The 17,517-nt window shown below is 42.7% G+C and overlaps 1 protein-coding gene across 1 annotated transcript; it reads right to left on the minus strand.

Annotated features, from left to right (window-relative positions):
* Positions 1-3,506: 3,506 nt before the first annotated feature.
* On the minus strand, positions 3,507-11,288 carry gja4 (gap junction protein alpha 4). The gene is made up of 2 exons (XM_037094184.1): positions 10,815-11,288; positions 3,507-7,953 (listed from the first exon to the last, which is right to left on the minus strand). The coding sequence occupies exons 1-2, from the start codon at positions 11,004-11,006 to the stop codon at positions 6,805-6,807; spliced, it is 1,341 nt and encodes a 446-aa protein (XP_036950079.1). The 5' UTR covers positions 11,007-11,288; the 3' UTR covers positions 3,507-6,804.
* Positions 11,289-17,517: the final 6,229 nt, after the last annotated feature.

The following is a 17,517-nucleotide window of genomic DNA, read 5'->3' on the forward strand; positions in this document are numbered from 1 at the left end:
CATCCTGAGTGGACAGGCCGGAGACGTTGTTCCCTGTGCTGCAGGAACAATAGAGCTGTCTGCCGCTGGAAGGGCACCACATCCCCTATTTAACAACCACACACACACAGAACACAGGGATACAGGTATTGCTGTATATCAAACCTATACACAGACAAGAATCCTGGATGTAATCATATGGAGAGTCTCATCCTAGTAGGGGAAGTATTGTCTAAAGTAGAAATACTTCCAGGTATATTCTCATGGGGGACAACTGAAGAAAAGTTCTCTGACAGCCAGGATGCAGTAGATAGTTGGATTCACTAAATTAGCTGAAATCACATGTAGCTCAAAAATTTCATGTCATACTTGGGTTTAGATGTCAATGAACGAGAGCTGCTGTTTCAGGAATGATCCCACCACATGAAAAAAATAAGAAGTCCTTGCAAATTGAAATGTGCTGAACAACTTGTAAAAAAAAAAAACACAGTGGCCAACTTAATTTGTTGGTTTTTTTGTTTTCTCTTCAAGCAACATTTGGAGATTAAGTCTCTCTTTTATTAAGTCTGAAGGAGAAACAGGACATTTTCATTCTCCATGTATTAAACTTTAAAGCGGCATCAAGTGTTTATTGGATGGTTGTTTTTTCCACCTGGGGTGAGTAGAATGAGCTGAAAACACAACACTCACAGTTTATCACCTGAAAATGTGACTGAGCAACATTAGCAGTTACAATAGTTATGTAACAGACGTGTGGATGGGCGGTCAGTCACAGGACTATGAGCTTGGAGACCAGTTTTCAAATCATGTATAAAGTTGATAGTCAGTGATGATTGGGATGTACAGGATGTAGCTATTTTAAATTAGACATGTTACGCTCTTTTCAGCCCCAGTTATATTTTGGGCTCCTACTAGAAGAAGTTTACATGCTTTAATGCTCAAAATACACATCAGTTCTCTCATACAGTCCAGTGCTGCAGCACTGTATCCCCCCTCTGTCTAAAGTGCTCTATTTTAGCTCCTCCCTCTGTCCTTTGTTCAGGTCCCAGTTAGCTTCACTTCTGTCACTAATATGGGCAAATACTGTTCTTTGCAAATGTGTGACATGGCATATGATGTTTCAAAGTCACAGAGTTGAAGGTGAGACTACTGACACCGTTACTTTTTAACTTTCAGGACCTTTTACATGAACAAGAACCTTTATAAACAACGTTTCCTAAACCTAACCAAGTACCTTTGGTGCTTTTGTTTTAAAAGTGTAAATGGATGTTGCTAACTTGTACACGGAGTGAGACAGTGTTGTAAGCAACAGTGACATGACAGACCAGCACGTCTATTACACAGTTTGGTGTGCACTTCAAGTTCCTGGCCACCTGACAAATATAAGTCCATTATTTCCTTTTAATTAACCATTTGGGTCCCCACCAGTTCATTGGTAAATTACATATTTACTTGCTAAATGCTTCACTGCATTCACTGGCTAGTTGCTAACTTTGTCTGTTGTTTTGTTCTTGGCAGGTTGCACATAGTCTGTCTGGCGGAGCAATTTCGCTGGAAGCAAAGTTGATAAGTGCTGTGTGAGTGAACCAAAACAGTTAAGTTGTGCGATGAAAACAAAACAAAACAATGAGCTCAAAGGTGCTAAAAAGGCTCCATAGAGCTGAGGGGAACTGAACAGCCGGAAGATGATTCTATGATTCTGTGATTCACTATGAGCAGCACCTTTAGTCTGACATTTAGTCATCATACTCATTGTTCATGCAAAAATATTGATAAGTGCAGCTTACTTACTAATATATTTGCATAATGATAAAAAAATTTAAATGAGTGCAGCTTTAAACTGGCAATAGATGCATTAGTCACTTACTGTTACTATTTAAAATGATTATTCTTTGTGTTACTTTCACCAAAATAATAACACTAATGTGTTACTTTGCAGCTCAAAACTACAAAGCACAAGTTGTAAAACTTACCTGTAACTCTTCCTGACAACCGATTGTTTAAGAGAGACCACCAAATAAACATGAACATGCCTACTTAGACCCCACCTCATACACACACGCACACACACGGCCAGCTATGAACACCAGCACCAGCCCTCTAAATTGACTCCAGCCGCACAGACGGCTCTTTGCCCATTACCCTCATCCTTCACTGGTCTTTGATGGGGTGGCCATGACATTAGGTCAACAAAGCACCGCGGAGTCGCCACAAAACAATGCAACAATGCCCACTGCGGTGCAGCCCCATTGTCAGGGTGAACAATCCCAAACGACCAATCCCTGGGGAGAAACAATACTGGAGCAGGAAACAGATACAGACCCACTTCCTGCCCAGAGTTTAAATTTAGGATCTGCTCAAAGCATTTTGCAGTCGTTTTGTCGAGTAGCACAAATGGCCAAATTAAGGAGTGGGTGCTCGGACGTGACATTGTTATGGATACTGAGGGAGTCGTGTGTCGGCGTTGTGCAGATATAAGTCAAGTGAAACAATGGGAGTATGTACACGGAACACACACAACTGCATAAACGCTAAACCCTTAAAAGTGCTTTTTTTGTTTGATTTTTGTAATATGTGGCAGATTATTTGTAAATACCTCAAAATCCAGATATGTTGCATAATTTTGATTAACCTCATTCACCTCATGGCTTGCTATTTTAAGCCCTGTTTACCGCTGTGTGTGTGTGTGTGTGTACGTGTGTGAGTGTGTGTATGTGTGTGTGTATGTATGCCTTTTTCTTACCTATTGGGGACTGTTTCTGGTATAAACACTGACCATGTGAGGATCAGTAGTCCTGATGGACCAGTCCAAAACATGATTTCTGAGGTCCTGGTCAAGTTTAGTTGTAAGGTATGAACTGAGGTTATGGTAAGGCATAAACTGTTAGAGTTCGATCGTTAGATCATAGTTAGAGTTAGGCTAAAGGTTGGGGTTAGGCTGTCAAAGTCAATGCAAAGTCAAGGACAGCTGCACAAACTGAGAGAGAGAGTGGCTTCTCTGTCTGTTCAGGGCGCTTCCTCTGGATACATTAAGCTTTCAACAGTTCAGCTGGCAGGAGGTGTGACAACAGAGCAGGTTTGGCACATGTGGATCCTCTAAAGACCCTCCGGAGCCTTCAGTGCAGGGCATGACTTTGTGAGACCTTCCCTAAAGGAGATTTGCCTCTGGGTATGACTGTTGGCCTCTCATAAAGACCTGCTCGAACCTAGAGGCTACTTGTTGGCCCTTTGAGCTGCTTCACACTAAATGCTTGTGTGTGGAGGTGTGTGTGTGTGTGTGTCTGTGTGTGTGCAAGCGCACTCATTCACCAAACTGTGTGTCTTTGTGTGCGATCAGCGGCCCTGTGGCTTCACCAGCAGAGTTAGGAAATGCATCAGCAGTGACTCCAACAATGTCAGGAAGCGCAGTCAGAATGGCAGCTGATCCCAGAGGCTGCATGTATGACCGTTAGAGATGACTTGTCACACAGATTGGGGTCGTCCGAGCTAATGACTCCCACTCATTTTTATTTGCTCACAGCTTTACACAAACAAATATCTCCATTGTTAAGGCTTTATTGGAATGTCCTCTGAAAGCGGTGTGTGGGGAAAAAGTCTAGACGTAAATTATGGGTAATCAAACCAATGAATGGGAGAGCAATTTGCTTATGTCCTGTTGTCCTGACAGAGGAACATGGAGCCAAAACATCACTTTGATCGGCACTGTTAGGGGGCTTCACTGGGATGGCTGCAGTTTTTCTGGTGAGTAGATATGACTGTGTAGAATCTGTTCGTCTTGGAGGGTTTATGTCTGCTCCTCTGAATGTGAGGTGAGAGTTTACGCTGTGTAAAGAACAGAGCAGGGTGTAGGGCTTCTCTCGCTTGATCAAATATAAGGAAGATGGATGCTAAAGCGAGCTCCGCTGTCAGCTTTTGTTGGCAGGCGCAGGGCTGATGCAGGTCGCCCCCTGCACAATCTGTTCCATGACCCCTTGGCTTTTTGTGAAAACACACACATGATACATGCATGCGAGCGCACACACATGCACCCACCCACCTGGACTGAGATAACAAGACTGCATGAGAATGCCAGCCAAGTTCTTGTGAACAGACACTGAACTGGGCAGCTTCAGCAGGCTCTGTTTGGATTGTTCTCTTGACGATATCTGCCAGTTTATCCTTGACACAGGGAGGGGCTGCCAACAATGAAAGCACATTCCACTCTGAGGACTGAGAAACGAGTCTTCCTATTATTATCAAATCATAAAACATGTTGATTAAACTGCAGAGAGAGAAAGAAAGTATTTTTAATTTCAGTTTCACAGCTGCTTTTTGTAGTCCTTGTTTGGCCTCACACGGTTCAAGCTGTTTGTTTTATGAGAACCTGTCTCACTTAAATTTCCCATAAACCCCCTTTCCTGCTATAGATAATCTCTTATCGTCATGGAGACAGTTCTGTAAATTGCTGGAAATGAGCACCGTGTTGCCGAGCGCTGAGGCTGCCGCCCTGAAAAGACATATGGCTACATTCATGCGGAGCCTGGACGAGCACCTTCTTGGAAGGTGCTGAGTTCTGGATTTTATCAATTGCTTTCCGCGAAAACAGCGTTAACAGTGAGGACTCCCTGGGGGATATTAAATAGAAAATGCTGTTCCACCTTGTATGAACTTTTACTGGCATATAATTGATGCCTTTCTTCCCTCTACAGCCAGAGCTGCGGATTTGAAAACAGCCATTAAATCAAAGTTATTTCTCTCCATTTTTTCCCCCTAAGGAGGTTATGCTCGTGATACCCTGTAAGGCTCATCCACTTCTCCACAGCTGCGTGTTTCTATTATTCCCAAAGCTTGCTCTTGAGTGATTCACTGCCTCCGTATTGTGACAGTATTTGGATAGCAGAGAGTGTATGGGTGGACACAGAGGCAATGCACACTTCAGAGACATTTTCCCCACGGAGAAATCTCATCCCTGTATCCACAGGAGAGGAATAAAACCATCATGTACGCAAGACATCAGCTTGTATGGAATCTAGTCACTGTATACCATCTACAGTGTATTTTGTCTAAGGTGAAAAATGCAGAATTTAATTTGAGTGATTGACTGTGCATCATTTATTTAATGGTACACTTTATTTTACACAAAATAATAAATATTAGCACTGGTATTTCTTCACAGACATTAAACATTAAACACAGTTTTCACATAGTTAGTCATTTCCTTTCATTTAAAGGGTAACTCCACCAATTTCACACATTGAAGTGTGTTAAGAGGTCTTGAGGAGTGCTAGTGCATGTGTGAAGAAAAGCAGCATAAAGCCTTTTGTGTCTCCAGAGGAAGCTGCATGCAACCTGATAAATTTCCTCCAGTGATCACTCAGTGACTGAGTTGCATTGTGGGGAATGTATACGGCAGGTTCTGAAAACAAAGAATGATGCATGGAATAAAAAAAGTGATATGGTTCTGATGTATTGATTTCAAGTGCAAAGCTAAACAAATGCGCTGATCTCCGAAACTTGGTTCCTACATTACCCACAATACAACTTAGCGACAGGGTGACGTCACCAGAGGCAATGTAATGCAGCCTCCTCTGCAGCCACAAAAGGCTTCATTTAACTTTATCCATATGCAGCAGAACTCGCCAAGACTTGTAAACACACTTTAATATGTAAAAATGGTACCTTGAAGTTGCTCTTCAAAGGGGCACTATGTAGTTTTGGATGTAAGAATTTTAATTTTTAAAATATTAATGAGGTCCTAATACAAACTTTTTCCACAACTGAATAAAGCTGTTCTCAAAACTTTTGAAGCTGGAAAGTGGCAGGGTCTGCCAAATAAAGTAAAACAGTATGAAATTGTGATCAGTCATGAAAAAAAAAATAATAATAATTTTGTTGCATCAGTGAAGATCTTTTTCTTCAGATTAAAATCTTCCCCAAAACCACAGAGTACACCTTTAGGTCTGCACAGCTCTGTACCGCTTTCGGTCCATTCAGTGTTCAATCACTTATTTATCTCTTGAGTTCTCTCCCAGGCTCTCAAAAAGGTTTGATTTTCAAACTGGCTACTTGTCTGTGCTCCATTATTCAGCTCTTGCATTGGAGTATCCACTCTCTCTCGCTCTTCCCTCACAGATGAAATGGTTCGGTCACTGGCAATGAGAAGACATGTAAAAATCCCAGCATTCTCATGGTTTGGCTCCCCTTCCCTCTCAGACCATAACCCCAACTGACCAAAACTTATGAAAGGGGGGGGGGGTAGTACATTGTGTGTGTGCATGCATGCGTGCCTACATCCACGCAGCCATTATCCTCTGGGGAGCTGAGCAGGACCCAGAGACCAGAGCATTCCTCAGTGCGAACACAGGCCTGGAGAGAGGGAGGAGGTTTCAGAGAACTCCAGGGGTTACAGTGCAAATCTCAGAGGAATACTCTTAAATGTGCTCCCACTGCACACTCACAACATCCCTCCACAGACAAACCCCCCCCCCGCCTTGCAGATTTTCTTTTTCCACTGCCACATTCAAGACTAAAAGCCATAAAGTGTAACGTGAAAGCATCTTATGACTGTGTCTTCTTTATTGTTGAGTCCCATTTTCGTTGCCTTGGGGAGTGTTCTCAAAATGTTGCTTTTTTGAATAGGTCAATTCATCTGGTAAATCTGGGTTTTAATGTCTGCCTGCCTCCGAGGCATCCAGTTTACAGTGCAATAGCTGTTCTTCCTCGTTTCTCTCTAATTTGAGCTCTCACCGTGCACTCTAGTTAGTCGAGTGTCATGTGTAGGATAGTAGGAAGAAACTGGAAGAAATCTGGGGTCAAACAAATCCTTCAACACCACATCAGACTGCGTCATACATAGTGTTTCTGCTTTAGGTGTCCTTTTTGGACACTCTTAGTGTTTTTCCCAGTGTGTTGTGGTGCCTGTTTCTTGTAATGGACTCTCGGGGAATGTGTCGTCCTCATAGCCCCCATGCAGTTCACATAACTCGGAAGCACGTCATTCACAGCCTCCCCAGGTCCCGAGTTCACCTCTATTTCCAGATCCCTGTAGCTCTCGCAGGGGTTAGCGTGGCATGCAGCCTGCACGGGAAGATCAACGTGGCTCGCTGCTTTGTGCGGAAACGCCCCTGCTTGACTTTCTGGCTCCTCCTCTGGCGCTGCTACCACTTTTACCGGAGGTAGGTAGTCTTCCTGCTCCTTGCGGTAGTGCTTCTCCAGCCGCTGGGAGATGGCAAGCTGAAGGAGGTGGAGGAGCTCGATGAGGTTGAGGAGCAGGGAGATGGCGGCGATCACCTGAGTGTAGATGGTGAAGATGGTCTTCTCCGTGGGACGAGAGACAAAGCAGTCCACCGTGTGAGGACAAGGGAACCCCTGGCACTCAAACTTTGCTGCAATGAAGAGGCCATCATAAAGGATCCACAGCCCGGCCATGAAACCGGCTTCTAGGAGGACTTTTACCAGGATGCTGAAAGCGTATGCACACAGCAGCCTGCCTTTCAGTTTAGGAGGCTCAGGAGGAGCCTTGTCAACTCTTCTGCCTTTTCCACCATCCTCTTGTTTCTCCTTCTCATCATTTTTAGTAACATACTTATTGTCTCTCTCTATCTCAATTCCTCCTCTCTTACTCCCACCACCACCTTCTTCTGCCTGCCTCTCATTCTCCTCTCCATTTGTGTCCTTCACAGCCCGTACAGCCACATATCCAAAGTAGAAGATAGTCGGTGTGGAGACAAAGATGATCTGGAGGACAAAGTAGCGAAAGTGTGAGATGGGGAAGGCTCTGTCGTAGCACACAGCAGGGCAGCCAGGCTGTTTCGTGTTGCAGACAAAGTCTGCTTGCTCGTCGTCCCAGGCAGATTCAGCAGCAGTTCCCAGTACCAGGATGCGAAACAGGAAGAGCACAGTAAGCCAGACGCGGCCAATGGCTGTCGAATACTCCTGTCCCTCCTCCAGCAGGTGCTCCAGGAAGGACCAGTCAGCTCTGGACATCCTCTGCTCCTAAGAGGGACAGTTGGTAGAGAATGAGTAAATACAGATCAAAAATGTTGTAAAACATACTTAACTAACTTTAATAAAAAATAATAACACTGAGGATACTAAATAAAGACAGGTTCAAGTAAAATCGATGCAGTTTTCATTGGATTACACCGTCTTTAACAGTGGCTGTGCATCGGACCACACCTTGAATGAATTTTGCAGCAGAGATATCAACAATGCAAAACCAGACACACATTTAAACTGAGCCATACTCAACCTATGGGGGCGCTCTAAGACAAACAGGCCGATAACTCTCCTCAATCATCAGAGTGATGTGTCAACATGGCCGCCATTTTGGTCAGCCGCAGCTCCTAATGGATGTAAGTCTATCCACAATTAATATCACAACTCGCTGAACTTTTGATTAGTTTTCAGGCAGTTTGATTAGTTAGAAAGGTAAGCTGTATACCTACGATACAAGATGCACAGTCACATTAAAAATGCCCATGAAGATGTTCCACAATTTTTCTTAAGAAACAAAGCAAATAATTTGGCACATGTCTTTTTTCCCCCCATAAATCTAATGCTTATCTGAATCAAACCTGAGTTGCTGCATATTTTACCAAAAATGCTTTGAAACCTATTTAAAAAAAAAAACTGTTAGCAAAATAAACCAGCTTCAAATCATCTGTTTGAAGGTCCCATTTCTAAGATAGTTGATTTCAGTCTTATTCCCAACTCGTCAAATACTGACGCTTCAAGAATGAGACGCAAGACTGATGAGACTCACAAATTTGAGTTTTAAACTCTGTTATGCTCGTCTAAACTGTGATGTGCTGTATCAGCCCAGTCGTGAGGATAACATGTTCGCAGTCAACATTTCTGCAAACCAATGATACAGTCCCATATATGTATGAAGCTATGTACCATACTGACATTTATAAAAATATGCAGTTTGAGAAGGTGGTTCAATATCTGTAAACATGACAGCACTGAATATTTTCCTCAGGACATCTCCAGCTGTGTTTGTGGCATCCAAAACAGGTGTTTTAAGACAAAACAAGATTTTTTTTTCCGAGCCCTGTGAATTGTCTTTATGTGCCCAATGCTAACCAAAGCATAAGCACATCATTGTCACAAGATAAAATTGAGAATAAAGCCTCAAGAGATTTTATGGTCTGAACATCTCTGAACAAATGCAGAAAACATGTTTCCTCTGATTGAGCCGGCCGTACTGGCTGCTTGGAGCCCATTACACCAGCATGTACATCTAGCTGTAGTTGTTATACGGGTCAAACAGTTCATCCACCTTTTTATTTACTGCTACACTGCTGAACAGATTGGCTTGAATGTGCCACTTAACACCTAATTGGTATATTTTATTCCCACTGCAGAATTCTCATGGGTTTCCATAAACGCACGGCTAATGCACAGTAAGTGTTTAATGATTTCTATACGCAACAAAACGAGCTAAGTTTCCGCAACCTTTTCAGTATAATGGCGTCTTTCTTTACCGAGGGGAACATGTGTATCTGGCTGCAGCCCCCTATTAGTTCTTCCATGAGCTCACACCGTTGTTAGGTTGGGCTCCAACTCCTCATCATCAGCATGTGAAAAACAAGGCCTCCATACACTAAATTGAACTAAAACAGAAACACCTGGTACTAAAGTGAACATTTAATATGAGTTGAGCAGTGTAGGCTTTCACTGTTCACAATAAAACTGGAGTGAATGGGTCCAAGAGAGGCCCCTCAAACTTTTACATTACACAGCATTATTATGTACATTCATTCCATTCTAGCTGGATTCCTTCAGAGCTGAGTCAAGTCACCAATTACATGAAAATACTATGAGGGCGAGATGGAAGTCATGACTGATAAATGACGGTCGGTGGCTGGTGGGAAACTCATGCGCGTAGACAATCACGTGCGACACACACACACACACACACATCTGAATAAACATCCTGTGCGGGGGAGCTGAGACGCTGCTCATGTGTTTGTTTAGACTTTTTTTTTCTCTGTTTTTCTGTTATTTCTTCTCCTCTGAGAGAAAAAAACAAACTTCCTAATAGTGAAAATACAAACTCCTCTGACAGGATGAGACGAGACAATGGGCTGTCAGGCACCAAAACGATAACTGGACTGTTTCACTCCTGGCAGTTTTGTCTTGGGTATTTCTGTTATCTCTACCAGCATAACACCAACAGAGCTGTAATGAGTCAATGTACAAGAGGTTATGGGGGATGAAGTCCAATTAACTTACATATCAGTGGAAAATACAATAAAAGAGTATAACTAAATAAAAAATCAACAGTACCACTGACACTACAAGTCACAATAGGCTTTTCACAGGACTAATTTTAAAAACATTTTTTTCATTTACAAGCAGGCCTGGGCAGTTACAGAATAAATGAAATGGGATTTTGTAATTAGGGCACAAAAAAAGGTAACTGTATTCTAGTACTGGGGTAAAACGTTGTAATTAGATTACAGATACATTCAGTAAAAAGGGGATTCCTAACAGTTTAAAATGTTAAACAACAAATGATTTACTAGTCCAGTAAATCAATTCATCAGTGGAGTGTTGTCATGTCGGTATAGTACATCCACTTGATAAAGTATCTAACAATAAATGTACTTAAGTATTCAAAGTACAAGTTAAAGTAAATCATACATATCTCAACATGTACGTGGGTCAACCAGTTATCACCCTGACTGATCACTGGGATCACTGTCTCATCAACATATGAGACTTCAGTTTAGACACCCTGTCACTGACTTTGGTGTCATCAATTAAAGCAACAGAGTGATTAAAGGTAATTAAAGAAGTGTGTTAGACACTGTAGGCCTGATGAAGGTGAGTCAGATCATCCTGCCTACCTTTCTCTGTCTCCTTCCCGGCCTCAGCAGCACTGACTGTGGACTCCCGTGTGTCACCCTCCGCTGCCTGCAGTAGCGGTCTGCAGTCGCTTTGAGTTTGCCTGCTTTCTTTAAAAAGAATCGATGTAATCGGAAAAAGTGGGGAGAACTTTCCCATGCCTGCCTCTCTGGATCCTCCCTCAGGAACCTCATCCAGGAAATGGGACGGGTGAACTCGAGTTCTGTGTAAGTGCGCTCGGACGTGCGGCTTCAGTTTAAAGCGCACCACTGCGCGTTAATTACAGAGGAGATGTCGTGCCTTCGGTTATTTAAAGGTTTGACTGGGTTACATTACGTAGGAAAAGGAGAGAGGTGTCATAAATGCGAGGTTTTTAAAGGAAAAGGCGGAGCTGTGCGATTATAACTAACACTTTTATTTCCACAGTAAACTCTGGAAACTTCTGTCCAACTCTGTTCACGCTGATTAACAAACAAAACAAAAACAACAACAATAACTTATCAGTGATTTATTATTTAAAATAAAATGCGCTCCACATGCCTGTGATTAGACTATAATCGGATCTGTTCAGATCACTACTGTGTTATCAGTGTTATAGTTGCTAACTTAATCCAGTTATTTTCCCGACCCTCTCATCTCAGGTTGTATTTGTACTTGATGACATATTTGGATCTTACATCGTCACAGTCTCCTGTAGTTTTCCATTATGCCACGCAATGGCGCCAGTGTGCTTATTTACAGGAAGCACATGACGCACAGATCGATGAGGCCGCCGTGGTGACCTCCGCAGGTTTGTATCTCCTGAGAGATTTGGTCAAACGCGCAGCTTGTTGCTGTGGTAACTCCAGCATCTTCTATACCCGCATCAGTATGACCTCTGACACTGTAGTCTGTGCAGCAAAATGTGACCATACTGTGGATGAACTCAATATTTTTATGTAGATCAAGATTTAGATACGGAAAATGTGATAATTTTAGTTTGATTTTATCTTAAGAATGTTTTATTTTTATTGTTTCCGTCACAAAAATGTACACAGTAACCTAAAACCACAGCAAATAGAGTCACGTACAGAGACAGTAGCATGTAAAAAGTTATTAGGTTTGTGTTGAAAAAGAAAGTATTCACAAAATAAAAACATAAAGAAAGGTAGTTTAATGAAGAAATACATAACTACAGAAATAAATCCACACACCAAATTCAAGTTAACCACACAGCAGGGATACACTGTGTTTAAGACACATTTAAAAACATATTAAACAAATAAATTACAGGCAAAATCAAACTCAATCAATGCGGCACTGGGATCCCACCCTCTCACTGAAGTAACAGTGCAGAAACAAGCCACAGCGGGAGTGAATTCACCCTATTAAAAGTTATTTTAACATACAATACTTACATTACGTTACTTTACATGTGTACATATGTAAGTTACAGGGCCACTGTATGTGTGTCTGTGCCAGACTCGAATGTGTTTTGAGGATTACTATTAAAATAACCCTGCTGGCACCAGCGGCGTTTCATCATCTCATCTGGATTATAATTCACGTATGAGGAGGAACAGTTTGACTGCTGGAGCAAACGCACCAAGACCACCTCTTGTTTTTGAGCTTATTGGAAAGTCTGCAGCCTGTTCCAGTCAGGAGCCAGACAGGCAGCTGGCCGTGCACAGGCTTTGTCGGGTCGATGAGTGGCTATAGCTAACCCTACCGAGGCCAAGACGCTGCTGTAATTCCGCCTCTCAGTGCCTGCTCATTGAAAGTCCATACGGTGATAATGCAAAACCTTGAGGCACGTCTCGGCAATATAAATGCATCTTTTCAAAACGAGCCTCTCTCCTCTGAGAGATGCAAACAGAGTATGTTCTGTAAGCAAGAGGTTGCTGGAAGACTAGATTTCACATCTTAAATCAATTTTGGCACAAGCTACACTGCTCCGAGCATCATAGCCAATGGCTTTCTCATGTCGACAAGAAATTGAAACAGTGACGGATTGTAAACAAGCATTTTATTCCAACACATTTGCTGCACGATAACACAAATTCAAAAAGAGCCTTGTTGCATAATGCTGTTCAGCACCATATCACATGTCATAGCATAGTCTGCAACAAATCCAGCTGCTAATGGCCGCTCCAGTTATCGCCTCCTGACACCGCACTCAGTCAAATTAAAGTGTTTGCTGAGAAGTCATCTCCTCACAGTCGTCCCCAATCAGCACTGCGCCATCATATGTGTCAATATGTAGATTATAACAAGAGTTAGGAGGCCGGCTCCATCTACCCAGCTGCTGCACTGTGCAGAGCTTTATAAAAAGCCTGCTAAATTGACAGTGAATCATCCTGACAGATCAGCGTCTTGCTCTTTCTTTGGTCATTATATCCGTAGATGAATGGCGAGGAGAGGAGTGAGGACAGCAGACAGAGAGTAATGGGACTGTTTCCATTCAGGAGATGTGTTGTGTCCCCCTGTGTTCGGTGTGTTCCTCCCCGGCGGCACAGTTATCAATGAAACTAATTGCCAGCTTCAACTTCAATCAGTTCCTCACACATTTGAACATGCACCATCGTAGTTTGTGACAGGGTTCAGACCTGAGAATACATCAGTGAACTCAATGATGCAGATATGACCGTCGATTGGGAACACTTATTCAGGGATGGGTCAGAACATCGCGTTATGAGTCTGAGGATCAAACTTTTTTTTTTTCATTTTTTTAAATCTACATGGCAAAAACACGCAGGCAGGTTTCTCCTCACGGGTTAAAAACAGAAGCGAAAGCAACCAAACAGCAAGATCCATTTACCCGACAGCCCCAGGTCCCCTTTAGAAAAAAGGAAGCACTGACAGCCAACAAATCATGCCCATGTTTGTGTTTTCTTAACATGAATAAGTAATGGAGGGAGTGTTAAATAAACCTCACCTTGCTTTGCTAAATGATTAACAGCAACCATCGGTTGTAAAGAAAAAACAAACACCTTCTACCCAGGCTCTCTTTATTTACAAACTAAAGGTGGGTCACTAGAATTGAATATTTATTTGTAGAAATAGCTCCAGGGATAGCAATCCATAACAGTCCACCACTTTGGTGCACAATTAAATATCCCAACAACTAATAGAGGAAGTCCTGTTCATTTTGTACAGATATTCATTGTCCCCAGAGGATTAATCCTACTGTCTTTGGCTATCCCCTGATTTTTCCTCCAGCCCCATAGTTCAATTGACATCTATGTTTTTTAGTGCAGCGTGTTGGCAACTACTGGATGCATTTCAATGCGATTTTTCTTCAGCACATTCACAGTTCACAGAGGATAAATCCTACTGACTTTCCCTGACTTTTCCTCTACCAGCAGCATGAGGTTCATGCTTGTGGATTTGAGTGAAATATCTCATCATCTGTTGAAGGAGTTGCATGTTAGCCTGCTGATACGTTAAACTAATGCTGCGTTTCAGTCAAAGGCCGAGGTCAGATTCCCTCTTTGAATTTTCCTACTTCGGACCTCCAAGCGTTCCCAGTGCAGGATGCCAAAAGTTGACAAAAAACATCACAAAGTGATGTCTCTCTGGCAAGTGTACACGATAAGAACCTTCAGCAGCGCCGCTTATTTGCATGTATAAAAGAAACAGAGGAGGGAAAATGACTCAGGATAACGTTTTATTTTACAGCACTGATACTGAAATGTGTCTAAATGCAACATTCACTAGCGTAACGACAACACGGTCATATACCTCCTCCCCACGGCTGCTGCCACTGTTGTGTGGTGTGAAACAGCTGTTACTTCATGAAGTCGGGCTGGTTGGACATGTTAACGTGTAAGAATCCTGACGGCGTTCTGTTGCGATTTTTTGTGTTCTGCATTATGTGAAAGGCAGCATAAGAACACGGTGGTTAACATGGAAGCTGATGAACATCTGCTTGTTAGCATTGTCACTTTGAGAAAATTAGCATGGTTTTGTTTGCATTTTGCTCAAAGCGCTGTGCCTGTGTCTGCAGCCAGTACAGAGCTGCTAACATGCTAACAAGGCAGTTTTTGAACCCATCGGCTACTGCCCAACACCGATTTAGCCTCTGAAGCAAATGGCCAAAGCTTCAGGGATTTCAGTGTTGCCAGTGGATGTTCACATACCAAGACTTCCTTTTTCGGATGCAGGATGGGTCTTATCTCTATCTAAACAGATATTTTCATATGAAAGCAGGTAAATGAATAAAACAGTTGGATGAAGTTGGATGCTAGCTGATAGGTTGGGAAAGTGCACTCTAACTCGTTTGCTCCCCACAAAGACTTTTTACCTGCATTCAGCCGAAGCCAAACATGATTGGTCAGTGCAACTTGGACTACAAACAGACTAAATGTTGTCTTGGCCTACATTCTGCATCAGTATTCAGATCTCAGCTTAGAGAGTTCACCAGCATGGCTGCTGACTTTTAGTCTTGTTTAACCTCAGTTTATTATACTGTTATCTCAGCTGTTGGGTCCACTATAATCATCTGCCCTTATCTTATCTGTGAGGAAGACAATGATGATAGTCTTCATATAGAAAGACTCCCCTGCATTTGCAGCGATGCACAAAGAAACATTCCACCTCACTTTGTCAGAGAACATCCACACGGAGAAGTCTCTGAGGAACTGGGAAGTTCTGGTGACATGTTACATCGTGCAAAATTCATCTGCAAGTCCAAGAAGAAAATGTCACTACTACACTTCAGGGGCGACATGACAGGATATAATACTGTGTGGCTGTGCTGTGTGGGTGTGTGTTTGCATGAGACAGCGCAAGAATGGCTCTTTCTATCAGTCTGTCACATTAACAGTAAATTTCCAGCACAGAAAGTGGTGTGTGTCTGTCAATGCTGCCTGGTTAGTAAAGATGTCAGAGGTACATGAGCTATGGGCTCGGCAGCCTTGCATGTTGTTTGATGAAATATGCATGACACTGGCAGAGCTGTAGATCCTCTGAAGTGATGGAGATGGATATATATATATATATATATATATATATATATATATATATATATATATATATATATATATATATATATATATATATATGGGTGACATCATTCTACACTAGAAGGGTTTGTGTAATCACCACTGTCCCAACAGAAACTAACTACAGCTTCATACATCCAGGTTCTTCTGCTTTAAGCGGATTCTGGAATAACATTATTTTATATCTATGCATGGCCAAATTTCTTTTAAATCTTTTCCCCCTAAACACAGTTTCATGTCTGCCTGTTGAAATCAGGGTCCAAATCCAATCAGAGCGTTGCCTGGATCCTCCCTGTGGTCTACTTACCATGTGTCTCCCAGCCTTATTACGCCTAGGGAGCGCTCCCTGACAGGCGCTATTGATCTCAGCCAGCTTGGAGCCACGCCATGAAAGTGCACATTGGCAGCTGATGACAGCTTTATTAGAAAAGGAGGACACGGCGGCTCAGCAAGTTTCCCCACATCAAAAGGCCCAAAGGGGATGAACCATGAATAGAGCTCATCACATTTGTTTGGGGATCAATTGAGTGGCTGTGTTTTTGTTTTTTTTTTCCCTGAAGGTGATCAATTTTATTTTGTCCTGGGGGGATGATGCCCTCCGACCACAGGTAATCATGAGCTATCGCCAGAAGGCAAACCCAGCATTGGATATTAATGTGATAATTCCATTAATCATCATGACTGACTGGTTTATGAGCTGTTTTGATATAATTTACCCACTAACTATAACTTGGCAAAGACAAGCAATATACAGTTCAACTGTTTTTGCGCCTCTACTCCAGGTGCCTATCAAATATTTCAAGTCACCTCTTTCACTTTACTTTAATAGAAAATACTGCCTGCTTTCTCTCTGTTTTCTGTGATGCATGGCTGTGTATTTGAACATGCTCATATCTGTGTGAATGCTCACGCAAACTTAAATTTACCTCAGACTGAGAGTTATTAGTATTTTTTTCCCACTGACTTGTGTGTGTTTTCAAAAGATTGATTACCTGCCTCGCAACCACGGGGAGGGGGTTCTGGGTTCAATCTACCCAATGTTTCTGGAGCAGAAAATAGCATATCCAATTTACTTGTGACCATGGTAATTCAGGACTTCAATCTCAGAATGTGCAGAGAAGTGGCACGTTTCTTCTCTGACACAAATTTTGCAACCAGTGGGTTGGCTTTATTCAAAGTGAGCCGAGGTCAGGCCCCTCTGACATCTGGTCGTAGCGCAGTTCGTAAGAGTGCTAATGAAGATGCAAACGGATCTGCTGGCAGGCTGTGAAGCAGGTGGCGCGGGGCCGAGCTGTAAACGATTCTGGCCTGGTGATGAATGCCCTGCCACATACGTGAGGGGTGAGGGCGCGTGTTGTGTCGCGTTGAAAATACGGATATTACACCTTGACCCAGTGAACCGATAAATATTCATTACGCTGCCATCAGTCGAGAGAGAGAAGGTGTACAGTTACATCTCAGTGGCCTTGTTATGTAGGAAAATGGTGTGCCGCGACTGAGCTCGAGTGCGACTACAAAGCCATAATGGGGCTAATACACTAAAGCGTGATTTTCTCTCCTATACTTTGCCTTAATGCAGCTCTGATTGAGTATGACACACTTGCCTGTAGCAACACTTAGGGCCCAGGTTTGCATGTGAATGTCAGTGTGCATCAATTTGTGACAGCTACACCTACTCTCAGGGTCGGTGTGGTTAATCATGTGTGCATCAGAGGTCAACAGA

Source organism: Acanthopagrus latus, chromosome 3 (genome assembly GCF_904848185.1).
Source record: "Acanthopagrus latus isolate v.2019 chromosome 3, fAcaLat1.1, whole genome shotgun sequence".
NCBI lineage: Eukaryota > Metazoa > Chordata > Actinopteri > Spariformes > Sparidae > Acanthopagrus > Acanthopagrus latus.